At 37.4% G+C, this 14,477-nt stretch overlaps 1 protein-coding gene across 7 annotated transcripts; it reads left to right on the top strand.

Moving 5' to 3' along the window:
• The first annotated feature begins 956 nt into the window (after window positions 1-956).
• matr3l1.1 (matrin 3-like 1.1) lies at window positions 957-11,119 on the top strand. Of its 7 annotated transcripts, XM_052574414.1 has the most exons (24): window positions 957-1,100; window positions 1,630-2,657; window positions 2,691-2,730; window positions 2,764-3,252; window positions 3,968-4,029; window positions 4,458-4,496; window positions 4,581-4,630; window positions 4,715-4,827; window positions 4,914-5,024; window positions 5,124-5,249; window positions 5,978-6,094; window positions 6,201-6,325; window positions 6,478-7,261; window positions 7,504-7,558; window positions 7,694-7,728; window positions 7,850-7,981; window positions 8,282-8,421; window positions 8,496-8,694; window positions 8,840-8,971; window positions 9,084-9,214; window positions 10,012-10,144; window positions 10,249-10,387; window positions 10,558-10,679; window positions 10,789-11,119. In XM_052574414.1, the coding sequence occupies exons 2-24, from the start codon at window positions 1,825-1,827 to the stop codon at window positions 10,810-10,812; spliced, it is 4,131 nt and encodes a 1,376-aa protein (XP_052430374.1). In that variant the 5' UTR covers window positions 957-1,100; window positions 1,630-1,824; the 3' UTR covers window positions 10,813-11,119. The 7 variants fall into 7 exon arrangements, with proteins under 7 accessions (XP_052430374.1, XP_052430372.1, XP_052430373.1 ...); XM_052574412.1 differs by having other exon boundaries at window positions 2,691-3,252; XM_052574413.1 differs by having other exon boundaries at window positions 1,630-2,697.
• The last annotated feature ends 3,358 nt before the right edge of the window (window positions 11,120-14,477 follow it).

Here is a 14,477-nt window from a genome sequence, read left to right as displayed (position 1 = left end):
CTCGTCTTGAACTGATCCATCTCCGCCAAGACAGGAACCCTGTTGAGCAAACAAAGATTTATCCACTGCTTTCCTTTGACCACTGGAGGCTGCTGCTGTTGTATCAGAGAAGAGCACCTCAATAAAGCTAGAATCTTGAAGCGCTGCACTTGGTGATGTCCCAGTTGGTAAGATTGATTATATGTCGCTAATAAATAGTTTTACGAAGCCAGTCATTTGCCATTTGCCAGAGGAAGTGAGCAAAAAAACTGCTGAAGTCTGAAAATTCCAGTTCTACAATTTTTTTTGTAAAATATTTGTTGTAATGAGGATTCACTAAAATAAAAGAAATTGTATTATGTTTCTGAAACAAATGTTCTATTTTTTTTCCTCATCTAGAATATTTGGATTCATTTGTATTATGTTTTTTAATTAACAAATATTTTCTCTATTTAATGTAGTAAAAGCCTATGAATTCAGAAGCAAGTCATAGCTGTTCTGTTATAATGATTTAAATGTCAAATGTTATGCCTCACACTTAACTGCTGCTACGATGTTTTCATTCTATGTTGTTTTATTAATTAACCCCCCCCCCACACACACACACACACACTCTCTCTCTCTCTCTCTCTCTCTCTCTCTCTCTCTCTCTGTTTGTATTGCTAAAAAGGCTTTGTAATATAGCAAGTATAGCAGGTCACTACTGGCAATAAAAATCTGGAAAAAAATAAACATATGTAAACGCCAGTATTTACAAGAGTTTAAGGATTTTGGAAGCGATAGAAGACATTTGTGTTTAACGTTACATAGTTTGAAATTTAAACCATAGTTTTTCTATGTTACTTTAGCTGGTAAAGTTTCTGTAAACATTTGCATTATCAGAGATTAATTTTTATGGTCTGTTCTAATCAATTAATGTTATAATGTATATGTTTTTTTTCCTGAATAATATGTAATATGTCATTTTTGATATTCACACATATTCAAACGATACATCCGTCGTCACTTTTATTTTGAAAGATCACATTTCCGGTTTAGACACGGAGACAAGAAGAACGCTTTCACTACAACCGCTATTTTGCATAGTTTTGGCGATAACTTGATTTATTCCAGCGTTTAAGGTAAGTTTTTTTTTATAAGTCAGTAAAAACTTGGTTATTTCCTTCGTAATATAATCTGATTACGCGTCATATAATGTTTTTGTCTGCGAGAATATGGCGGTTGGCATCAGGGCCAAAGACAAACGGAACATGGCGCTTAGCAGCATCGGGCCAAAACACAAGAGATCAACCTTTCAGGGAAAACTCAAATTATTCTTCATTTTAAGCTGAAAAACAAACTCCACCTCCATTGAGGTAGTTTAAATTTAATTTCAAGCTGTTACGCGCTATTATTTTTTATTGTATAATAATTTACGTGTATTATAAATGCATTTTGAAATGAAAGCGAAAGTGATTCAAAACGTAAAGATGAAGGTTTCCAGTTAAATTTGCTTTCCTTTAAACATATCTTCTAACAAATGGACATTTTACATCTTCTACTTTAATTAGTTTATTAGTTGTGATATTACTGGTCTGATACAGCTGAAGTTTTATAAAACCAATCCAGAGACATCCACAAAGTGTGAATGATTTGATTTTTCATCTCAAGGTAAGACTGATACAGGTGACACCAGTCATCCGGATTCACCAGCAGATCTTCCACCTGAAGCTGATCTCTTCAATATTGTAACATTTATACAAGCAGAACAATTTTTCCTTACCAACATTTGACAGGTGAGCAGCAGCTGCCCCTGAAGGAGCTGATTGTTTTTGAGGTCCTGCACATATTTGACAACTTTGGGACATGTCTTACAATCAACCATACCGAAACCCAGCTGATGATTACAGCGCAAGCAGTGACAAGTACAAAGACTCGCAACGAATTTATCAACGGGAGTCTACCGCTTACAGGTCGCGAATAAGGAGCGGGTCTCCAGAGCGGACGTCTCCATCCTCATCAGAACCTGTCCTCTCGTCTGCTAAGGCTTTGTCTTTTCTGCACAGCTGTGGATTGGATGCTGAAGACCTTCAAACTCTTGCCCAGCTTCCTGAGCATCTCATCGCAGCCGATACCCTTCCTGACCTTCTTGCGCAGATCAAAAGTAAGAAAGCGTCCAACCCTTCTTCATCTAGGTCCAGCGCGCTCCAAGCCAGTTCGTCATCTCGCTCCTGGGACGACAGGAGCCACACACAGCTGGTTGAGTATCCATTGGATTTGCCTGCGCGTCAGTCATATTCCATTACTCGAGAGCCAATTCCAACCTGGGACGACCGCTGGGAAAATGCCCAACAAACAAGCGCTCCAACATGCACGTACACCAGTTCTGACTCGAACTACGTGGTTGAATACAACCATCTAAAAGACAAACCGTCTTACTTTGACAAAGCGTCTCATGCCACAGAACCATCGAGGCAGAAAACATCCGTCGTCCCGCAGTCTTACTCTAGCCACAGCAGAGACATTAGTCAATCCTCGCATTTGTCCAGCAGAGACGTCAGCCAGTCCTCTCATCTGTCCACTAGAGATGCAAGTCAATCCTCCCATCGCTCTAGCAGAGATGTCAGTCAATCCTCTTATCTGTCCAATAGAGACGTCAGTCAGTCCTCGCATCGCTCTAGCAGAGACGTCAGTCACTCCTCACATCTGTCCGGGAGAGACATTGGCCAGACCTCACATCTGTCCGGAAGAGACATTGGCCAGTCCTCACATCTGTCGGGAAGAGACATTGGCCAGTCGTCACACCTGTCCGGAAGAGACATTGGCCAGTCGTCACATCTGTCTGGAAGAGACATGGGCCAGCCCTCATATCTGTCCAGTAGAGACATTGGCCAGCCCTCATATCTGTCCAGTAGAGACATTGGCCAGTCCTCACATCTCTCTGGAAGAGACAATGGCCAGTCCTCACACCTGTCTGGTAGAGACATTGGCCAGTCCTCACATCTGTTTAGCAGAGACGCCGCTCCTTCCTCGCTCGTTTCCAACAGAGGCATCGCTCCACCGAATCTCCTGTCCAGCAGAGACGTCGGTCTGCCCTCGCTCCTGTCCATCAGAGACCTTGCTCCACCCTCGCACCTGGCCGGCAGTGACATTGGTCAATCTTCACACCAACGGAGGACCGAGTCAGCTCCTAGAGTGCCCACCAGGAAGGAGGCGTCAGATTTCCACGGGAAAGTTCCTCCAGTATTTCCCTACGCATGTGTGCTCTGCGAAATCACTGTCCTCTCTAACAAGGTAAGTAGCTTATCTTTGCTCTTACAGATTCTACATTACCAGCTATTTACCAGACAGTTGCAGGCAAAATACACATGTGCGTACTGTGGCATATGAGGTAAGTCCAAGTAGCATGTTTATTAATAATCTGTTAAAGGTAGAGTTTACCCCAGAGTGGAAATTCTGTCATGTTGTTCTGAACCTAATAAAGACAGAAAGTAACATTTAAAGCAGTCCACTCGGCTCATGCGCTGTATGAAGACACTATCCCACTGACGTAGTCCTTAAATCTCATTCCTGCTCCTGCATATGCAAATACGCTGCATCATATTCGGTCACAAGACATACCAGAACCAATGGAGTCACTGAGCAATGAAGTCATACTTGGATCGAATTCATTTTGATGCAAAAAGTATTAAATAAGCGCTAGTTGGAATGAGATTTAAGGGCTATAATGAAAAGGAGGATTCTCACTGCATAATGACTTGAAAATTGACTTGTCATTTCTTGATATGATGATTGTTTTTGTCTGAAACAACCAAAATGTAAGATCTGTTAATTTTGATAGCATATGCAGTTTTTATAAGCATAACAATATACGTGATTTTTGCTTACTTTTCAGTACAGTCCTTTTCATTTAAAGTAGATGGAAGTCTGTCTTAATCATATGGACTATGCATATAATACATTTTAGTTCCTCATGAATGAATATTTAGAGATATAACTTGTGTTTTAGGACTGGTCTTTGCATATAAAAGGAGCCCAACATGCTAATAGTCAACTTAGTCTTGTGGAAAAGTAAGTATCTTCAACTTGATCTTTAATTTTGTTCTTAAACTCCTGTGCAAGTATTTCTGTCAAACATGAAAGTCAAGCAGTTTAAGAAACACATTTGGTGATGGCAAGGATGATTTAAGAAATTTAGCTACATTTTATACAGATTTATTGCCAGTAGTCATACAGATTTAACATGAAAATTAACACCGTGTACAGACAAAGCGTGTGCAATTCTTTACGACACATTTTTATTAAAGTAAAAGTATTATGTATTTACCATCTTATCGTTTTATGTGGTAAACCAGGTTATCAGTAGCATGATGCTAACAGTTGCATGTGTTCAGTTCTGCTCACATACTGATAAAATGCAAGCCTTGAATTTGTTAAAAGCAACTGCCAAAATGCTCAAACGTTAATAAAAGTTTTCCACAAATATCGTTTTTCATTAGATATCCAGCGTGGGATCAGACAATCCAATCTGCTCGAAGGTAGAATCATTCCCTCGTTATATTTGTAAAACAGCACCTATCCAAAAAATGTGTTAGATTACATTTTTGTACACACTTTAACAGAAATGAGGCCCTTCCTGATCGACACACGTCCAGAACAACACAGGAACGAGGTAACGTCTTTATCCTCTTCGTAGTGATTCAAGCTATCTATCTTCTAGATATTTTAGATATAACAGATGTTGTACTTTTTTCAGGTGGATCCTCGAACAGTAGAAATGTATCGTCAGGGAGCAAAAGTGCAGTGTCGAGCAGTAAAAGTCAAACATCAAGCAGCCAGAAGAGCAATAAGACTGAAGCAACAACGAAGGTGGATTTTTATTTGTGATGTTCTGTTTCGCTGTTGGTTTAAAGTTCAGACATTTGTTATATTTGTTAAACTAAATCTGATTACAGTGCAAAGTGGTGTGTGTCAAGTTTGAAGTCGATGATGTGGATGAAGCTTACCTGAAAAAATTGCTTGGCCAGTTTGGGGCAATTGTCAAAATTATCATGTTACCTAGAATGGTATGGCATTTTATTTTTATATATACAACTCCTTTATCAAATATATGAATCTGATTTTTAAATGTGCTGTAATACTCTTTTCTTGTAATATTTTTCTAGGCTTTTGTGAATATGGGAACAGCAGGCCAGGCAGAGGATATAGTAAAATATTTCTACCAAAACCCTTTGAGGATCAGAGGAGAACTGATTGTATTTACTCTGTCTGCAGCATTCAATTTCCTACAGGTGAGTACGAATTTATGTCAAGCCAAACTTGTTAATGCAGAGGACAACCAAATATGAGGACCTTTTTCCAAAAATACCAGTACAACCATATTTTCCTGTGTGAACCCAAAATATTAAGAGATAATACAAAGACAACATGTTGTTTCCTAAATGAATTAGGCATTATATTGTCACTGTAGTAATACTAATAGAAATTATTATAAAATATGATTACGATCTTGATTTATTTGACTAGTTTTAGAAAGAAGAATCAAATGGTAAACACAGTTTTTCTCAAAATTTTCAATGAACCGGATTCAAAACCCCTGCTTGTTAGCGATGTTAAACATTTTGAATCTTCTGCCAGACTTGTCCCTGAATAAGACTCTTCCCTACTTCACAAAACCCCATCCTAAAAATATGGTTGAGACTTTGAAGTCAGAGATGGAGCAGGAGTGCAACAGTGCTTCATCTGTGTTGTCAAAGGCTTGATAAGCGAAATAACACGCTTGACAAAATTATACCTGCTTATGATGATTAACTTGAATGATCCACCTCAGCTACATTTACTTCGCTATCTGCTTTTCTGTCGGAAATCCAAGTTCGTTATGTCCGGAAGGGATCAGAGATATTTTCCAAGTGCCATTCAGAAGAGTTTACCCGTGACACCTTAAAAAATGACTGCATCTATTTGATTTGTTTCAGTATGCCACCAATGGTAATTTAAAGATTTCCTTCCTGTTTTACAGACTTCTCGCGTAGTGAGCTTTTCACCATTACCTTCTGGTGATGGCATACGCTCGGAGTTGACGGCCATTGCTAAGCGTTTTGGATCCGTAAAAAATTCTCTGTTTCTCCCAGGCCGGGTAGAAAATAGAAAATATTTCAGTTTTTTATTTTTTTTTACTTATCTTATGGCATTTTTTTTCTCTGCAGTCATCTATGTTGTATTGAGACTGTGTCTTTTTGCAGGGTTATGTGGAGATGAGTAGTGCAGAAGAGGCTGACAAATTGGTGGAGCACTATTCAACCCAATCTCTTAAAATAAAAGGAAAAACCATAACCGTTTGCTCCTCAACTGAGTACCAGACGCTTGAGTAAGCCTCTTTTGCCGATCTTATGTTGGCTTGTAAAGACACCATATTTTTGCATTTGGACAATTTTATTTTGTTGGGTAACACTAATTTGGTGTGTGTTTTTCCATTCTACTTTTAAAATAACGTGCTTGATATTTCTCTTCATGGTCTAGTACGACGGATGCTGACGAAGAAAAGTCACCAGTTTCTTATAGCAGCAGGAAAAGACGGAGGAGCTGCAGCCCAAGGAGGAGATCCCACAGAGACTCTCCCAGCCCCAAACGAAGAGCCTCTGAAGAGAGGTCCAGGTCTCGCAGGAGTCAAGACTCTAAGAGACGAGAAGAAAGTGGACGCTCACGGGAGAGAACCAAAGAGAGCTCTAGACGGGACAGCTCATCCAAATCCCGTTCTAAAAGAAGCTCTCCTTCGAAAGACCAGACGCAAAAAACCAAAACAGAGGATGGTGTGAAGAAGACCGTTGAAGGCGATAACAATCAGTCTGACGTCAAGGCTGATGATAGTGATCTTGAAGGAGTGGCAGTTATCGCAGATGATGGTGAGGCACTGAATTCAGAAGATGAGCTCACGGTAGATGAAGATGTGGATGATGAGGCGCATCAAACCTCAGATGAACAGGAACCGGATGCATCTGAACATGGCCAAGCTGTGAACAAGTCAGTTGATCATACCAAACTTTCAGACATGGGCACATTGAGCATAAAGCCAGAGATCTCAGAGTGTGTACCAACTGCTACTACTTCGGAAGGATCGAGCGATTGTAAGGAAGCCCAAGAGCTTCAACAAGGAGAGCAAAAAGAGCCTCAAGAAAAGAAAGAAGTGCTTCAACAAGGAGAGCAAAATGAGCTTCACGGAAATAAACAAGAGCAAAAAGAGCTTCAACAAGGAGAAAAAAGCGAACAGCAAGGGGAGCAAAAAGACAATACAGTGGAGATGGAGGTAAATAAAAATAAAAAAAAGTATTGAAAAATGTAGTATTACTAGTCATAGCCTAGCAGCTTTGGTGCTCTTTCTTGCAACACGTTCAAGTCATGCTTACGTCATATCCTGATCCCCTTTTGAATGGAATGTACACAATTTAAGTATTTCAGATGGTAGAGAATGGTACACAGTTCATAGTATTACATTCCATATTTAAAAAAGATATAGCCTGCTACATCTGTCCTGTTTTGTCTGTGTAGGAGGCGGCAGATTTTTCAGAGAATCTAGACAAGGAGGGAGTGTTGACAGGAAAAGGTATTTATTTTACACAGTTATTAAATTATTCAACAGTAAAAGCAATAAAGGTCTGCTGTATACTTTCTTAAAACCATTTTTTTGTAGTTTGCTTTAATCAAAAATAATTGAAGAAGTATATCCATTCTTTTTTAGATGATGAAATGGAGATCTCGATTTCAAGCACTGAGGTTAGTCTGTTTTTCCTTTAAAGGGTTTGTGATTGTGTGTATATGGAACGCACATTATGGTGTCTTCTATTAATTATGCTAAGGCATTTTGAATTCTTTATAATTTCCTCTTGATTTTAAGGAACAGTTTGGCAAAGTTCTTGAGGTGGCAGGTTTTCCAGTGGCTAAAAAATACAGTGAAGCAGATTTGATGAAAATTGGGGAAAAATACGGAGAAGTGGCGAGCTGTTGTCTGGTTCGCAGCAGTCGAAAGGTAAAATGATCAAATTAAAGCATAATTTTAACATTAAATAGAAGGAAATTGTCTATGCAAAAGTAAGTAAAATGTTAAACTGTTAATTTGCAATCTATTTTTTAAGGCTAAGTGACAGTTTAAAATACATTTGGTTTTTTTTTTTTTTAAACATTTGAACATTTTAAACATTTGATTATATTTGTTTAATAGTTTTCAAGAGAATTCCTTACAGCTCTACTTATCAGTGTTCATGATTTGTGATATGCAGGATCGGTCTATATCATATATGTAGAATTATGAAAATTGTTTTCATCGCAGGTGGAGAAGGCATTAATTGAGATGGTGAATGCTGCCGATGCTGCAAAACTCGAAGCCGAGTGTAAAAAGCAACACATTAAGCTAGGTGGCAGGAACTTGAGGATAACCGTGTCAAAGAAATACAGCCAACTGAACGAGGGGTAACTTGCATTACTTTTCTGTAGTTTTCCTGTGTTCTGAAGAACATATGAGATGATATTTGATTCTGTTTCAGGCAAAGTGTTGATGCTGACTCAGAGAAAGAGAAAGTTAAGGAAGATACTGAAGAGAACAATAAGGAGCCGTCAAGCACACTGGCTTCCTGTGAGGAGAGTCCAGGAGTGATGGCTGAGATCTCTGAAGAAGGTGCCGAGGCTCAGGAAGCAAAGGAAACCAACATGGACACAGTCGTGCAAACGTCTAGTGATGAGGAGGTCAAATCAAGAAATAATTTCATAAAATTGAATCTCAAATATTATGTCTTTTTATGGAGATCAGAAAACCCATGTAAACACTGCCGTGGCATTGATTGTACACAGCTCAGCTAACACAGTGTCTTGTTGCTTTCCAATACTTCAGGAAGGGTATGGCAGAGTTCTCCGGATCAGAAACCTTCCAATGCCTGATGAGTACACGGATGCAGAATTTCTGAACATCGCAGAACCGTATGGTAAAGTAGTGCGCCATTGGATGTCTCGCCTTCATCGAACGGTTAGTAGCTATAACTGCCGTGTGTGTGTGTGTGTATATATTTCGAATAAATTCAGTGCTTCCATCAATGAAATCTTAAAATGTTGTTCTACCCCCCCATCCCACCCACCAGGGACTGATTGAAATGAAAAATGCCTCTGATGCTGAAAAGGTTGTAGCTGCGGCCAACATGAATAAAATTACAGTTGCTGGAATACATCCCAAGATTTTAGTGTCTACCAAGCATGCTCATTTAAATAAAAGGTAATTATGCACATGATTTGTATGTACTGAAATGTAAATTCAAAATAGCAGTACTATTTACTACTTTGTCATCTGTATAGTGCGTCGTAAGCAGTCATTGTTTCTTGGTGTCATGGCCTCAAGCCCTGCAAAATTGATTATAGCCTGCATTATTAACAATTAGTCAATTGATGTCTGTTTATAAAAGTGAAACATGGGTAAAAATGCTTGACAAAAAATGCACAACCCTAAACTGTCCAGAGCACAAAACACTTTTGTAGTATAGGCTTTGATTTGGATTGCCTTTGTCAGATGAGTGTGCTCTTTAGTGTTTTGCTACAAGGCTCATCATTATTATAAGTCCCCATTAAATGTTAATGAGCACAAACTTTGTATCAACTGGCTGGAGTGCAACAGAGAAAACATGGTATTCTTATTAAATATTTTTGGGATGTTAAATTTAGGTTTTAAATGCACCATGTTTAATTGAATCCTACATCTAACACAGTTAATGCTGTTTTTATGAGAACAGTTAATGCAGTGTGATTAAAACATAGGAAATTGCTGTTCCTTCTATTGAAAACTGGACAAATCTTATGTTGTAAAGCATATTATATGTTGTGCACTTTTTTTTTTAAAGCATGATCTTCGTCATATTTGTATAGTTTTCAATTTGCACATTTTTCAAGTGTAAACAAAGTACATTTTTTAAGACCGATCACATTTGATCAGTTTATGAGCTAAATAATCAACTATGAAAGTCACCTACTGCATCCCTACACCAAATGTACTCTTATCCGTTTTGTATTGTTTGCTAGGGACTTTCTACATGGACCTAGTGAGGGTTCTGTACACCCATCTTCTGATTTCGAGGAGGAAAATGATGAATCTGAGACACAAAACACTATTTCTGAGCAGCAAGCGTCTGTCCAGACATCTGTGAATGTCGAGGTAGATCATTCTCACTTTTACTTTCTTTGGTCAAATCCCCTAATGTTAAGGTGTCAGATACAGCTGTGCAGCATATCAACTGATACTGTGTCTGATGGTCTTAGGAGTCTTCGAATGATAATCAAGATGACAACTCAAAGGGAGATGAGAAGCAGGTTTCTGCAGCTGATGATGGAAGTGTAACAAAGGCGGAAAATTCAGACGCTGTGTCGGAGAAGCAAACACCTGTGATGGATCCAGTGGGTAAGAGTGTGCTTCACAGCCCTCTGAAAACATGATGCTTAACAAACCTGAGCTGTGAGAGCTTGTAACGCTCATGCAAATCCTCTGGGAATTAAGTAGCACTTAATTAAGGCACTTATATGGACAGAACTCTGCTTCTGCACAACTGATCTTTTGTACGTTACCAACAGGCACAGAGTTCGTTCGGCCCGTGGTGGGTTACTTCTGTAGCTTGTGTAATACCATTTATGCCAGTGAGGAAGAGGCCAAGAACGAACACTGCAGGACCCCAATGCATCATCAAAAGCTGAAGGCAAACCTTCACAGACTTCTTATTTGCATGATGATTTTGCATATCTATCTTTAGTGTATTAGAATTATACAAGACTGACATATGTTCTCATTCTTTTTTTTTCTCTTAGGAGCACAAAGAGCGTTCAACATAAACCATGTGATGAATCAAGAAAATCCACAAATCATTCGTGGACTCTCACGATGATGACATATTGTAGCTAATTCACATCGTAATATATGTTTAGTCGTTAAGAGATTTAGTACTAATGCATTTTTTATTTTATTGTTGTTGCATGTTTGTTCTGTTGTCCTTTTATTTCATGAGTGGTTTTATCTGGTGATCAATAGAAAACTTTCATGTTTTCTTCAAAAAGCATGTGTTTTCTAGCACTGTACTGTAAAACAGAATGCCATAAAATCATTCCCGTTCAAATAAAGACCTGTACAGTTATCAAATAAGTGCGCTTGTTTTCTTGACGCTGGTTTTGATTGGACGGCTGATGGTTGTCTCCGCCCACAGTATGCCGTTTCCATGACGATTCAACAGGAGCGCACACGGTAAGCAGAATAATGTGGGGTTGATTGTAAATAAGAGTTGATTTTCCTACATTTAGTTCACTATATTACAATAAAATCCTAATCTAATCATGACAAACTATATATGGTTGGAAAGGTCTAAAACTCCTAAATAGATATTCTACCCATATTTTTTGTTAAAAATGTAGGAAAAGTAATTGATTTAATATATGGCAAGAGTGCACCACAAAAACCAGATCATAACAGGAGTTCAGACCTTTGTCCAAAAAAAAAAAAAGTATTTTTCTCTTATCACACTTTAGAAATCATCAGATATTATATATCACTTGAAAAACTTAAAATCTCAAAATTCATCCTTTGAAACCCATTTTAAAATCAAACGAATGAAAATGGTACCTCAAAATCATGTTACAAATGTTTTCAGTCATGAATTACAAAAATGTAGGTTCGGATCATGCACTTTCAGGTCTATGTTCAAAAATGTGAGTGAGAGTTAAGTTGCTACTTTCTGATAGTCACTTCAGAGGATTCAACAAAACTTTGCTTTCTGAGAAGAAATCCAAAAGTGTTATGTTTACGTTTGTATCTTACAGTTCTCAATTATGTCTCATGTATAAGAAATCAGAATTCCCAGATGAAAACTGGCCAGAACTGTGAAATAAAAAATCACAATTACCCCCTTCATTCATTGCTTCAGTGGTAAATCAGATTTATTTCCTTTATTAAAAAATCTGTGTTATATTTAAATAGATGGATTTCATGAAAATATGAATTTAATGTTTGCAGATTATATCATTAAACAAATCAGCATAATTTCTTAGTTTACTTTATGGTAGCTTTAGATCTGTAAATGGCTGAAACTTCTAGTGATCAGATGTAGACAATTATTGAGTATTTCAGCACCATAAACAGCCAGAGACAAAAGGGGTTAAAATTCCCAGTCTCTCCTCTACTTTTAGGCATACATTATGGTCATTAATTTCTTTTTTGTAAGTTCGCCTGCTCTTACAAATGTCTACTAATGGAGACAATAAAGGATGACCTTACTAATTTAATTTTGCTTTTGCAGGAAGACAACCTGTTGTATCCTTTCAAGCTTTCCATCACAGTTTTCTTAATTGCACATCTATCTTTGTTTTCTCGGTTTATGTTGCATCTTAACGAAGCATCTCAGTGGTCCTCCAAACCTCTGCAGATCCTGTTGCATCTGTACGGCTGGTATTTTGCAGCGTTCTTCATCTCTCAGATTCTTATGTTTAGCTATAAAGGTGATGTATGGGCTCAGTAAAGAATCTAGAGGTTGAGATTGTATGTGTTGTATTCAGTGCTCCTCTGTCGTTGCAGGGGTGATCCTCCCTTACCCACAAGCCAATCTGATATTGGATGTTGTCCTGCTGCTCCTCCTCTAGAGCCTGGAAACCTGAACTCTTCTGGTCAGTGTGATACATTAATGTTTAAGAAGTAGCTGTAGAATTATTTCCTTCAGAGGACTAAAATCAAATTCATTCAGAAGTCCCATCTTTGGAGCAGGGTTGTGCTAAACACTTGTCTCTTTTAATATTCATTGAAATGCCAGGAAGAGGAATTTACTGTACTGCAATTCAAAATACATTTTATAATATAAGTCCTTGTTATACAGTCAACAGATGAAATACACAAAATAATAATATTAATTACACTACTCCTTTATTAACTATATTAACAGTTAATTAATATTTCATCATTCAGGAAGGATGCATTAAATTGAGCAAAAATGACAGTAAATACATTTTATAATTTTACAAAAGGTTTATATTTCAAATAAATACTTTGTTCATCAAAGAAAAATGTATTGCGGTTTCCAGCATAACAGCTTTCCACATTTATATATTAAAATCGAATACAGTAATTTTACGTTGTAGTCATATTTTGAAATGTGTGTGTATATATAGTAATTCATATGAAAATGGAACTTAATAAAAACTATTGATTTCAAACTTGAATTACATATTTAAAATTAGTTTGCAGCATCAGTTTAAATTCTGTTACAATTCGAGGAACTGAATTTAAATGTAAAAGACTTTTTCTGTTTAGTTCTGAACCGCTCAACCCTGCTGTGACAATGAGTGGATGAATGTCATCGTAACAGGTTGATAAAAAATGATTGATTACGCTGTTTTGAGTGTTATGGCGTATGAATTCTGCCGTTCAGGCTGGAAGGGGAACCTGTGTCAGCGCTCTCTGGCTCTGTTTGTTTATACTTATATTTATTCTCAGCATTTTTTCACTCTCTTTCAGGTCCAACATTTATTAAGATTATCTGCTTTTTTGATGCCAGAATGAAAAGACCGAACAGAATAAACTTGCAGTCTATCAAACTAAGAGCTGTCAACATTGACCTTTTTACAATACATATAAGTTACATAAAACAGACATTTGATTTTTACAGTTTTTCAAACAAATAGATTAAGCATCTTTAAGCAGGAAAAGCTTTTTCCAGTGTGCACAGTTTTTTTGTAAATAATGTTAATGTAATGTTTTGTTAATTGCAACGCAAATATATTTATTTAAATATAGACTGCCATTATTAAATGGTAGCGTGAAACAATTGTGTCATCATGATTTTAACACTTAAACATACACATACATGTTTTGAAATGTGAAACATTGTGAGATATATTACAATTTTAAGTAACCATTTGCTATTTGAACCTCAACATTTTTCTAGATTTTTGATTGACAAAGATTTTTTTTGTAACATTATAAAGGTCTTCCCTGTCGCACATGATCAATTTAATGATCCTTGCTAAATATAAATTTAAATATAAAATTTATATATATTAAATATAAATTGTATTTTTTATTTTTTAATCCTAATAACCTCAAACGTTTGCCTTTTGAGTAAGGAGACGACCAAACCAGACCCTCATGGACATAATAATTGAAGGGAACTGAAGGGCTTCTCTTGATGGTATGTTTGCAGGTTTGAAACACTAAATTAGTGACAATTCTGGCAAGCAACAACCTAAAGTTCTTAATTTTCCAGATGTTCTAATTGTCTCAACACATGTTCATATGCACACTGTGACCGCTGTCTGGTGAATGTCATAATCCTAATTGCTATTGGACAAAGGATTATGGCGCCTCTTAAAAATCATCTCCTGCTGCCCAGGTGTATAGGGCAACACCTAGGCTTCGGGCAGCTCTAACCCTATACAAAATTTCAAGTGTAACAGTTCACTGGCAACTAACAAAAAATGTCTGCAGTGGACAAGGATGTGGCGGAGAAGTTTTAGGACCG

The sequence above is a fragment of the Carassius gibelio genome, chromosome B14 (assembly GCF_023724105.1).
Source record: "Carassius gibelio isolate Cgi1373 ecotype wild population from Czech Republic chromosome B14, carGib1.2-hapl.c, whole genome shotgun sequence".
In the NCBI taxonomy this organism is placed as follows: Eukaryota; Metazoa; Chordata; class Actinopteri; order Cypriniformes; family Cyprinidae; genus Carassius; species Carassius gibelio.
This window is presented reverse-complemented; position numbering and strand designations above follow the sequence as displayed.

Excerpts from the sequence above, each read along its gene's own strand:
- matr3l1.1 (XM_052574408.1), top strand. The coding sequence starts at position 1,825 with ATGTCTTACAATCAACCATACCGAAACCCAGCTGATGATTACAGCGCA. Across the intron at positions 7,262-7,503 it reads ACAATACAGTGGAGATGGAG|GAGGCGGCAGATTTTTCAGA; the intron begins GTAAATAAAAAT and ends TTGTCTGTGTAG. Across the intron at positions 7,729-7,849 it reads TCTCGATTTCAAGCACTGAG|GAACAGTTTGGCAAAGTTCT; the intron begins GTTAGTCTGTTT and ends CTTGATTTTAAG.